Here is a 12,380-nt window from a genome sequence, read left to right as displayed (position 1 = left end):
CGGGCGAGGTGGCGGGCGCCTGTAGTCCCAGTTACTCGGGAGGCTGAGGCAGGAGAATGGCGTAAACCCAGGAGGCAGAGCTTGCAGTGAGCTGAGATCCGGCCACTGCACTCCAGCCTGGGCAACAGAGCGAGACTCTGTCTCAAAAAAATAAATAAATAAAATAAAATGAACACCTGAGTGTAATTAAATTACACAAAAAATAAGCCACAAAGCATATCATAAGGAATGCCAAATTCTATAACCCAGTTACAAATATTTCATTTTAGTTGGGGCATCATTTCACTTGTAGCTTTGGATTCTTTCATTCTCTTATTTATAGGTGGTACCAGAAAATCTCTCATTAACATATATATACAAATTTTTTTTCGTGCTAAAGGGCCAAAAAGAGGTAATCTAAAAATAATAAACAAAGATTCAGATATAACCAATTTTCAAAATTAAGCAAAGCTATTCCTCCTCACTTTTCCAAAAACATATGTCAACAAGAAAGAAAATATTCAATTTTCCAATATTTTATCCTACTTATTTAAAAGTTCCCATTCTCTATATGCACATTGTTTCTAATAAATAATTAAACAGTCAAAAAATAAGCTTCTAAAAATGACTAAAGAGGACCAAAATTAGCTCCTAAGAAAGATTTTTTTTTTTTTTTTAGACGGAGTCTGGCTCTGTCACCCAGGCTGGAGTGCAGTGGCGCGATCTCGGCTCACTGCAAGCTCCGCCTCCCGGGTTTACACCATTCTCCTGCCTCAGCCTCCCGAGTAGCTGGGACTACCGGCGCCCGCCACCTCGCCCGGCTAGTTTTTTGTATTTTTTAGTAGAGACGGGGTTTCACCGTGTTAGCCAGGATGGTCTCGATCTCCTGACCTCGTGATCCGCCCGTCTCGGCCTCCCAAAGTGCTGGGATTACAGGCTTGAGCCACCGCGCCCGGCCTAGAAAGATTTTTTTTAATTATAAAATTGGGGCTTGGTTGAACATGCCTTATAGATAACGTTGAAATTTTTGGCCATGTTCCTAACGTTATGAGCATTTAAGGACTTGGAAGCATTTGCCCACCTCTAGGACTTTACTGTTCAAAATTCTATGCTTCTTTTGTTGCAGTTTCCCAAATTCCACAAATCTGTTCCACTCCTCTGTTTGGGTATTGAACGTTTACTGTAAATCAATGGTTGTCTGTGTCTACTACAGGAAGCAGTCTAGGTTGAAGTTCAAAGGCTTTATATTCTAGTAAAAGCCACCTCTGCTTTACATTATGAATTCTGTAAGGTCAGTTTACTTTACATGAGGATTAGCCATGTGTCTCTTATCTTCAAGGTGATTTGACTAATTTCATAAAATATCTTGTATATAGCATGTACTTAAAAATTTGAATGTTTTATATTAGAAAAATTAAATTCATGGTTCAGTTTTTTGACAAAAACATGAACCACAATATTAAGTAAACAAATTATATCACAAATACAGCAATGCTCTTGGCATTCTTCATGTTACTTTAAACACAGTGGCAATATAAGTCTACATAATGCTTTTGGAAACAATGTCCCAAGAAAGGAGACACACATAATGTATGGATAACAACTGCACCTTAGAAACTTTAGAAGCCTTCATTCCAATATTCCAAACATTTAAAGGCTCAAATCCTAACTCTATAAAATTCATAGTTCCATGATTTAAAGCAAGCTGTAAATTATTAAAACAGAAGTACTTCTAAGCACAAATCACATTATTTTATTGGTAAAAATTAGCAATAAATAATTTTATTTTGAGAAAAGGTCAAGATTAATACTCCCCAACCTTTAAAAACCTAACATGAATAATATTCTAATGAGGAAGACATCTGAAACTGGATTTATAAATAATGATCCTAGTCTTTTTTTAGTACACTCACATCCTTACTTGAGTTGAGTATCTCAGTCCAAAGCTCTAGCGACGACTCTGGATTATCACAATTACCTCTTAACTAGGCTCCTTGCCCACAGTCTCAACCCTCTCCACCAGCCACTAAAGTGACTTTGAAACACAAACTCGATCAAGACACTCTACACAGAACATTTTTCAGCAGCACTCTTATTTTCCATAACAACAACAAAAAAGTCAAAGTCCATTTGTATTGCATGCATAGTACCTCATGATCTGGCCCCTATTTGATTCTCTAGACTCAATTCTCCTTTACTACCTCTGATTGCCTACCTCTATCCCCAAAATGCAAACACTTTTCCTCCTTTAAGATTTAATTCTCCAGACACTATTTCTCATCATCAACCACCATCCATTCCTCCCTTCTCTCCTCAACACATTTTTTCTTTTTTGAGACAGGGTCTCACTCTGTCACCCAGGCTGGAGTGCAGTGGCACAATTACAGCACACTGCAGCCTCAACTGTCTGGGCCAAATCAATTCTCCCACCTCTGCCTCCCAAGTAACTGGGACTACAGGTGCACACCACCATTTTTAATTTTTTGTAGAAATGGGGTTTCACCATGTTGCCCAGACTGGTCTCAAACTCTTAGGCTCAAGTAATCTGCCCGCCTCAGCCTCCCAAAGTGCTGGGACTACAGATGTGGCCACTGCACCTGGCCAACACTTATCTTAAACTGGCACTCCTTTTGAGGCTAGATGCCTCTCCCCATTTTTCTTGCATTTTACCCCAGCCAATCTCCCTTACTGAACAACTATTAGACCTTCAAAATAGCTTAAGATATAGAAAAAACTTTATCTGAAAAGTGGGCCTGGGAAATGGTATGAAAGTGGGAATGGTGGTGGGTAGAAAAATGAAAGATTTGTACTTTCAGTAGTATTTTCCACAAATTTGAATTTTTCCATTTTATGATTTTTAAATCTAGTTTCTAAAAATCTAAACACTTCATCTTCTCTAAGATGTATTCTAAGGTCCTACAGTAAGGCCAGGAATGAAAATAAGTTTCAACTCACATGCCTATTGTATAATAAAGAATGTATATCTGGTCTTTGTACCAGTTTTCTGGCACATAGCTTCAAAAACCCTTGAGATTTTCTGAGTGATATTCAGAATGTCTTCTGTTATTTATAATAAGCCTTATGGATTACATCTGAGTCTATGCAAATGAAGTGACTCAAGGTTAGTTTCAACAGAAAGTTGTTCCTATCAGAAAGATCAAGCATTGGCCAGGTGTAGTGGCTCACACCTATAATCCCAGCACTTTGGGAGGCCAAGGCAGGTGGATCATGAGGTCAAGAGATCGAGATCATACTGGCCAACATGGTGAAACCATGTCTCTACTTAAAACACAAAAATTAGCCAGGCGTGGTGGTACATGCCTGTAGTCCCAGCTACTCAGGAGGCTGAGGCAGGAGAATTGCTTGAACCTAGGAGGTGGACATTATAGTGAGCCAAGATCGTGCCACTGCACAGCCTGGTGACACAGCAACACTCCATCTCAAAAAAAAAAAAGAAAGACCAACCATTAATTAGAGGGCTGGAATTTTCAGCCTCACCACTGCTTATACTCCTAGGAAGAGGGAGATTGAGCTCAATCACATAATCAATTATGTAATGAGACTCCAATAAAACTCTGGACACCCAAAACTTGAACAGTTTCCTGATTAGTGAATACGCTGATGTTCAGGAAGGGCAACACACCTTGACTCCATGGGGAGAGGGTGTGGAAGCTCTGCCTCCAGACCCTTCCACACCTTGTCCTATGTGTATTCATTACGATAAAGCCGTAATCATAAGTATAGTGCTTTCAGTGCTCTGAAAATTTGTTGTTATGGAAAACAACAAATTCAGGGTGTGAGAACCCTGAATTTATAGCCAGTTGGTCTGAAGTGTGGGTGATCCCCAAGACTTATAGTGGCTGATGTCTGAAGTGAAGGCAGTCTTACGGAGGACTGTGCCCTTAACTTGTGGGATCTGGTAGTTAGTGTCAGAAATGAAGTGTGTTGCAGGACACCAGTTGGTAGTGTCCTAGAAAAGCAGAGTTTTCTAGAAGCCAGGTCTAGCATCATCAAGAAAGACTACTGTCATCAATTAGCTATGTCTCTATGAGAATAGGGTTATTCATGAGTATCAAGAGGGTAACATTATTGCCATCCTTCTAGTATGTCATCAATGAAATCTTTGTGCCAAAAATGAAAAACTCATCCAAGGGTAACAAAATAGTGTTTCTACATACCTGGTAGGCAGCTTTTCAAAGTCAACGTCTAAAAATTGTTCATAGCTAGAAACAAAAGTGTCCAACCATAGCTTCAGGTAATCTGGATCTTTCTGAAATAACAAAATCATCATAATATTAAGTATGCCTATCAGGGGGAAAAATGCTTCCACACCTATTAAGCAGATACCTAAAGAATCAATACTATGAAATCTCTAAGTGATATTCAGGAGTACATACGTGCTGTTTTAAAATGTATATTAAGTATATGGAACTCTCAAATGGCTTCTCATGTCACTCAAAGAGCTAAAATCTTAACAATGTCCTATAAAAGTTTAAACAATTTGCCCTCCCATATCCCTGTAACCTTGTCCATTGTTATCCTGTACTAACTGGCCTTCTGGCTGTTTCCTGGGACATGCCAGACATGCTCCCACCCTAAGGACTTTGCACTGGCTGTTTTCTCTACCCAGAACACTCTTCTCCCAGGTATCTAAATGGCTACTCCCTCATCTTCAAGTCTTTTTCTTTTTTTTTTGGACAACTGAACATTTATTTGTGTGCCTTTCTTCTTATGTGTATTTCAAGTCTTTTCAAAACAAGGCTCCCAGACTCTCCAGATTAAATTATGTCCCTGGGCTTGGTCCATTGCTGCAGGAGTCTTAGGGAGCCTTGTACAAATGCTTGAGTTACTCATTTACCAACATTAAACCCTAGGATAGAAAATGCAACAAAGCAGGACTCCTTCTTTCATGGCATGTGCTGATTTCTGACGAGGCGGCAGCCAATATAGAAAACACTGGAATTTTTCCTTAGAACTGGACTGTGATGAGAGGTGCTTGCCATGAACATAAGCTACGGTATTTTCTTTGACTCTTCGTTTCTAATTTTTGAAGATAAGGCAAGGAATAATCTTCTCTAAAGATACCTGATAATAATTCCCCAAAAGCAAAAACACATGCTTCCACTGCACCGTGCTTTCAAATATTCTGGGTCTTGTTCAGCTGGCAGATGAGCTGACTGATGCATTCACCCTGATAGCCATGTGAGCCCATCTCCTTGAGGAAGCCCACTATATTTTTGGTATATAGTGGATGTATATAGCCAAGATCACACTACCGCACTTCAGCCTGAGCATGACGGGTCACCAAAAGGTGGAAAGGGCACAAGAACCATGAGATCTCCTAGAAATACTTCACTGGGAAGGCAATTTCATGAATGAGGTCTTCCAAGCAAATGACACCAAACTTCTCCAGGTGCTCCTCAGTAACTGCGTTGTCTGTCAGAGGGATGGTCTTATTCTTTACCTCGGCTTGTCCATGTTTCAAAGTGAGTTCCCACAAAGACTTCAGATTTAGAAATCCCCAGGTCACATAAGTTTCCAATATAAGCAGCATTTTTTTTTTTTGTTTTTTGTTTTTTGTTTTTTGAGACGGAGTCTCGCTCTGTCGCCCAGGCTGGAGTGCAGTGGCGCGATCTCGGCTCATTGCAAGCTCCGCCTCCTGGGTTTACGCCATTCTCCTGCCTCAGCCTCCTGAGTAGCTGGGACTACAGGCGCCCGCCACCGCGCCCGGCTAATTTTTTGTATTTTTAGTAGAGACGGGGTTTCACCGTGGTCTCGATCTCCTGACCTTGTGATCCGCCCGCCTTGGCCTCCCAATATAAGCAGCATTTTTAGGTTCTGGGGGTTGACTTAATTTACAAAAACACCACTAAAAATTTTCTTCAGGCAAAGTCTTAAAATAGTTCTCTCCACCAGTAAACTCATGCCATTTATCCTTTTGATGTGCACAACAAAGGCCATGGAATGTTTATCTGGCAATTCCAAGGCATGAGGTCTCACTTCTAGTCATCTGAGATGCACCTTGTCACATTTCTGCCTTCAGGAATCATGTAGGAATGATTCCAGTCACTTAAATGTGAGCCTTTTTCCCTTCCTCTGCTCCTTCTTTGCCAAAGGGCCTGCTTTGCCTGAGTGGCTTTGAGGGCTTGAAAAACCATCCTCTTTTTCAGGAGATTTTCTGGACCCAAAGGGATTTTTCTTTGCTCTTGCTCTGCCATCTTCCTAGTGTTGCAGCTCCTGATCATGCACAACCCCATCCCAAGTCATTTTTTAAATGACATATTCTCATTGAGGCCTATTTTTACTTCTTAAAACCAGAAACCTCACCACTCCCTTACTTTACCTTATCATGTTCCCTCCACCATGGTCCTTTATCAACTTTCATCATGCTCTATAATTTACTTATCAGTTTATTTTTTGTCACTTCCCCAGAATATACGATTCACAAGTGCAGAGATTTTCATTTTTTTGTTTACTGAACACCAGTACCTTAAATAGTGGCAGGTACTGAGACTGTGCTCAATAAATATTTGTTCCATGAATTAAGAGTAAGTGTAACATGCATAAATGAAATCAAATTGGAAATGGATCATTAACATAAACATAAAAACTGAAACCAAAATTTTCTAGAAGAAAATACACCAGGCACAGTGGCTCACGCCAGTAATCCCAGAACTTTGGGAACCCGAGGCAGGTGGATCACCTGAGGTCAGTGGTTTGAGACCAGCCTGGCCAACATGGTGAAACCCCATCTCTACTAAAAATACAAAAATTAGCCAGCTGTAGTGGTGCAAGTCTGTAGTCCCAGCTACTCGGGGTGCTGAGGCATGAGAATTGCTTGAACCCAGGAGGCGGAGGTTGCAGTGAGCCGAGATCCGGCCACTGCACTCCAGCCTGGGCGACAGAGCGAGACTCCATCTCAAAAAAAAAAAAAAAAAAAGAAAGAAAGAAAATGGAGGCTGGGTGCAGTGGCTCACAACTGTAACCCCCACACTTTGGGAAGCTGATGTGAGAGAATCGCTTGAGCCCAGGAATTCGAGACCAGCCTAAGCAACATAGTGAGATCCCATCTCTTAAAAAAATAGAAAAAAATTAGCTGGGTGTGGTTGCGCATGCCAGTAGTCCCAATTACTCAGCAGGGTGAGGTTGGAGGAATTCCTGAGCACAGGAAGTCAAGACTGCAGTGCGCTGTGATCATGCCACTGAGTGACACGTGCCATTAGTAAACAAAAAGATTAAAATCTCTGCACTTGTGAAACTTATATTCTGGTGACAGAGTGAGACTCTAAAGAAAAAAGAAAATGGAAAGACAAACCATACTGGCTGAAAATATTCTCAGGGACTTGTATGAAAAACATAAAGATCTCCTACAAATCAATAACAAAAAGACAATTCGATTTAAAAATGGGCAAAAAGCTTGGACACTTCACAAAAGGGAATACACAAACGGCCAAACGGCATCCTAATCTGTGACCAATATCATTAGTTATCCAGATAAATGCAAATTAAAACCAAGTAAGATACTATTATGTACCCACCAGAATGGCTAAAATTAGAAAAACTATATCACGTTAGTGAAGACGTGCAGTAACGGTAACTCTCATACATAACTGGTGGCAGTATGAAACAGGATCACCACTTAGAAAAGTTTAAGTTAAATATACACATATCAAACAGCCCAGCCATTCCTCTCCCAGATAAATGAATACAAATATCCACAAAAACACTTGTACAAAAATGTTTATGGAAACTTTGTTTATAACAGCCCAAAGCCAAAAACAAAACTTCTATCAAGTTAACAGATAAACAAATTGTTATATATTCATACAACGGAATATTATTCCAGGAATAAAAATGAACTATTGATACTCACAATGACAAAAAATTTTTTCAAAAATCTATTGAGCAAAAGATGTTAGGCATCAAAGCACGTATCACTTATTTATTTATTCATGTATTTATTATTTATTTATTTATGAGACAGGTTCTCATTCTGTTACCCCGGCTGGAGTGCAGTGGCATAATCACGGTTCACTACCGCCTCAAACTCCTGAGCCCAAGGAATCCTCCTGCCTCAGCACTCCAAGTAGCTGGGATTATAGCTATCATGTCTGGTTAATTTTTGTATTTTTTGTGGAGACTGGGTCTTGTTACAGTCTCAAACTCCTGGCCTCAAGTGATCCTCCCACCTTGGCTTCCCAAAGTGCTGAGATTATAGGTATGAGCCACCTCGACCAGCCTGATATCACTTATATGTAGTTCTAGAGCAGTCTATGGTGACAGAAATTAGACAACATGGCTGCCTCTGGGAGGACTGACTGCAAAGCGGCACAGAGGGAACTTTCTTGGGTGATAGAAATTTTACATTTCTTGACTAAAGTAGTGTTTATACAAATGTTTGCATGCATCAAAATTCATCACAATTGACACTTAAAATCTGTGCATTTTTATGCTTTGTGACATTTCAATAAAGCTGAGTTGAAAAAAAAAACTATGATCCCGAGGGTGGTTCCAAGATGGCTGAATAGGAACAGCTCCAGGCTACAGCTCCCAGCGTGAGCGATGCAGAAGTCAAGTGATTTCTGCATTTCCAACTGAGGTACCGGGTTCATCTCACTGGGGCTTGTTGGACAGTGGGGGCAAGACAGTGGGTGCAGCCCACCGAGCGTGAGCTGAAGCAGGGTGAGGCATCGCCTCACTTGGGAAGCACAAGGGGTCAGGGAATTCCCTTTCCTAGCCAAGGGAAGCAGTGACACAGGGCACCTGGAAAATAGGATCACTCCCACCCTAATACTGCACTTTTCCAACGGTCTTAGCAAACGACACACCAGGATATTATATCCCGCATCTGGCTCAGAGGGTTCCTTGCCCACGGAGCCCTGCTCATTGCTAGCACAGCAGTCAGAGATCTAACTGCAGCAGCAGCGAGCCTGGGGGAGGGGTGCCCGCCATTGCTGAGGCTTAAGTAAGTAAACAAAGCCTCTGGGAAGCTCGAACTGGGTGGAGCCCACCGCAGCTCAAGGAGGCCTGCCTGCCTCTGTAGATTCCACCTCTGGGGGTAGGGCATAGCTGAACAAAAGGCAGCAGAAACCTCTGCAGACTTAAATGTCCCTATCTGACAGCTTTGAAGAGAGTAGTGGTTCTCCCAGCACAGAGTTTGAGATCTGAGAACGGATGGACTGCCTCCTCAAGCTGGTCCCTGACCCCCAAGTAGCCTAATTGGGAGGCATCCCCCAGTAGGGGCAGACTGACACCTCACATGTCCAGGTACCCCTCGGAGAGGAAGCTTCCAGAGGAACGATCAGGCAGCAACATTTGCTGTTCAGCAATATTCACTGTTCTGCAGCCTCTGCTGCTGATACCCAGGTGAACAGGTTCTGGAGTGGACCTCCAGCAAACTCCAACAGACCTGCAGCTGAGGGTCCTGAATGTTAGAAGGAAAACTGACAAACAGGAAGGACAACCACACCAAAACCCCATCTGTACGTCACCATCATCAAAGACCAAAGGTAGATAAAACCACAAATATAGGGGGAAAAACAGAGCAGAAAAGCTGAAAATTCTAAAAATCAGAGCACCTCTCCACCTCCAAAGGAACGCAGCTCCTCTCCAGCAACGGAACAAAGCTGGATGGAGAATGACTTTGATGAGTTGAGAGAAGAAGGCTTCGGACGATCAAACTTCTCCAAGCTAAAGGAGGAAGTTCAAATCCAACTCAAAGAAGCTAAAAACCTTGAAAAAAGATCAGATGAATGGCTAACTAGAATAAACAGTGTAGAGAAGTCTTTCAGTGACCTGATGGAGCAGAAAACCACAGCATAAGAACTACGTGACAAATGTACAAGCTTCAGTAGCCGATTCAATCAACTGGAAGAAAGGGTATCAGTGATTGAAGATCAAACGAATGAAATGAAGCTAGAAGAGAAGTTTAGAGAAAAAAGAGTAAAACGAAATGAACAAACCCTCCAAGAAATATGGGACTATGTGAAAAGACCAAATCTACATCTGATTGGTGTACCTGAAAGTGATGGGGAGAATGTAACCAAGTTGGAAAACACTCTGCAGGATATTATCCAGGAGAACTTCCCCAACCCTAGCAAGGCAGGCCAACATTCAAATTCAGGAAATACAGGGAACGCCACAAAGATACTCCTCGAGAAGAGCAACTCCAAGACACATAATTGTCAGATTCACCAAAGTCAAAATGAAGGAAAAAATGTTAAGGGAAGCCAGAGAGAAAGGTCGGGTTACCCACAAAGGGAAGCCCATCAGATTAACAGCAGATCTCTCAGCAGAAACTCCACAAGCCAGAAGAGAGTGGGGGCCAATATTCAACACTCTTAAAGAAAAGAATTTTCAACTCAGAATTTCATATCCAGCCAAACTGTTTCATCAATGAAGGAGAAATAAAATCCTTTACAGACAAGCAAATGCTGAGGGATTTTGTCACCACCAAGCCTGCTCTACAAGAGCTCCTGAAGGAAGCACTAAACATGGAAAGGAACAACCGGTACCAGCCACTGCAAAAACATGCCAAATTGTAAAGACCATCGATGCTAGGAAAAAACTGCATCAACTAATGAGCAAAATAACCAGCTAACATCATAATGACAGGAACAAGTTCACACATAACAATATTAATCTTAAATGTAAATGGGCTAAATGCTCCAATTAAAAGACACAGACTGGCAAATTGGATAAAGAGTCAAGACCCATCACTGTGCTGTATTCAGGAGACCCATCTCACATGCAGAGACACATATAGGCTCAAAATAAAGGGATGGAGGAAGATCTACCAAGCAAATGGAAAACAAAACAAAAAGCAGGGGTTGCAATCTAGTCTCTGATAAAACAGACTTTAAACCATCAAAGATCAAAAAAGACAAAGAAGGCCATTACATAATGGTAAAGGGATCAATTCAACAAGAAAAGCTAACTATCCTAAATATATATGCCCCCAATACAGGAGCACCCAGATTCATAAAGCAAGTCCTCAGAGACCTACAAAGAGACATAGACTCCCACACAATAATAATGGGAGACTTCAACACCCCACTGTCAACATTAGACTGATCCATGAGACAGAAAGTTAACAAGGATATCCAGGAATTGAACTCAGCTCTTCACCAAGTGGCCCTAATAGACATCGACAGAACTCTCCACTCCAAATCAACAGAATCTACATTCTTCTCACCACCACATTGCACTTATTCCAAAACTGACTACATAGTTGGAAGTAAAGCACTCCTCAGCAAATGTAAAAGAACACAAATTATAACAAACTGTCTCTCAGACCACAGTGCAATCAAACTAGAACTCAGGATTAAGAAACTCACTCAAAACCACTCAACAATGACATGGAAACTGAACAATCTGCTCCTGAATGACTACTGGGTACATAATGAAATGAAGGCAGAAATAAAGATGTTCTTTGAAACCAATGAGAACAAAGATACAACATACCAGAATCTCTAGGGCACATTTAAAGCAGTGTGTAGAGGGAAATTTATAGCATTAAATACCCACAAGAGAAAGGAGGAAAGATCTATAATTGACACCCTAACATCACAATTAAAAGAACTAGAGAAGCAAGAACAAACACATTCAAAAGCTAGCAGAAGGCAAGAAATAACTAAGATCAGAGCAGAACCGAAGGAGAGAGAGACAAAAAAAACCCTTCAAAAAATCAATGAATCCAGGAGCTGGTTTTTTGAAAAGATCAACAAAACTGATAGACAGCTAGCAAGACTAATAAAGAAGAAGAGAGAAGAATCAAATAGACACAATAAAAAATGATAAAGGGGATATCACCACCGACCCCACAGAAATACAAACTACCATCAGAGAATACTATAAACACCTATATGCAAATAAACTAGAAAATCTAGAAGAAATGGATAAATTCCTGGACACATACACCCTCCCAAGACTAAACCAGGAAGAAGTTGAATCCCTGAATAGACCAATAACAGGCTCTGAAATTGAGGCAATAATTAATAGCCTACCAACCAAAAAAAGTCCAGGACCAGATGGATTCACAGCCGAATTCCACCACAGGTACAAGGAGGAGCTGGTACCATTCCTTCTGAAACTATTCCAATCAACAGAAAAAGAGGGAATCCTCCCTAACTCATTTTATGAGGACAGCATCATCCTGATACCAAAGCCTGGCAGAGACACAACAACAAAGAGAATTTTAGACCAATATCCCTGATGAACACTGATGCAAAACTCTTCAATAAAATACTGGCAAACTGAATCCAGCAGCACATCAAAAACCTTATCCACCATGCTCAAGTGGGCTTCATTCCTGTGATGCAAGGCTGGTTCAACATACGCAAATCAATAAACGTAATCTAGCATATAAACAGAACCAAAGACAAAAACCATACGATTATTTC

At 41.1% G+C, this 12,380-nt stretch overlaps 1 protein-coding gene and 1 pseudogene across 15 annotated transcripts in view; both read right to left on the bottom strand.

Annotated features, from left to right (window-relative positions):
• Positions 1–12,380, bottom strand: part of NBEAL1 (neurobeachin like 1) — a 206,947-nt gene that overhangs the window by 170,652 nt on the left and 23,915 nt on the right. For all 15 annotated transcript variants that reach the window (XR_006691117.2, XR_012421391.1, XM_065525900.2 and 12 more), the window contains one exon: positions 4,158–4,249. Coding sequence is in view for 6 of the 15 variants with exons in the window: in XM_065525900.2 (XP_065381972.1) it covers positions 4,158–4,249 (92 nt within the window). In the remaining 9 variants the exon portion in view is untranslated. The remainder of the gene's footprint in view (positions 1–4,157; positions 4,250–12,380) is intronic.
• Positions 4,984–6,329, bottom strand: LOC107126943 (ribosomal protein uL30-like; annotated as a pseudogene).

This window comes from Macaca fascicularis, chromosome 12 (assembly GCF_037993035.2).
Source record: "Macaca fascicularis isolate 582-1 chromosome 12, T2T-MFA8v1.1".
In the NCBI taxonomy this organism is placed as follows: domain Eukaryota; kingdom Metazoa; phylum Chordata; class Mammalia; order Primates; family Cercopithecidae; genus Macaca; species Macaca fascicularis.
Note: the sequence above shows the minus strand (reverse complement) of the source record. Positions and strands in the feature narration are given on the sequence as shown.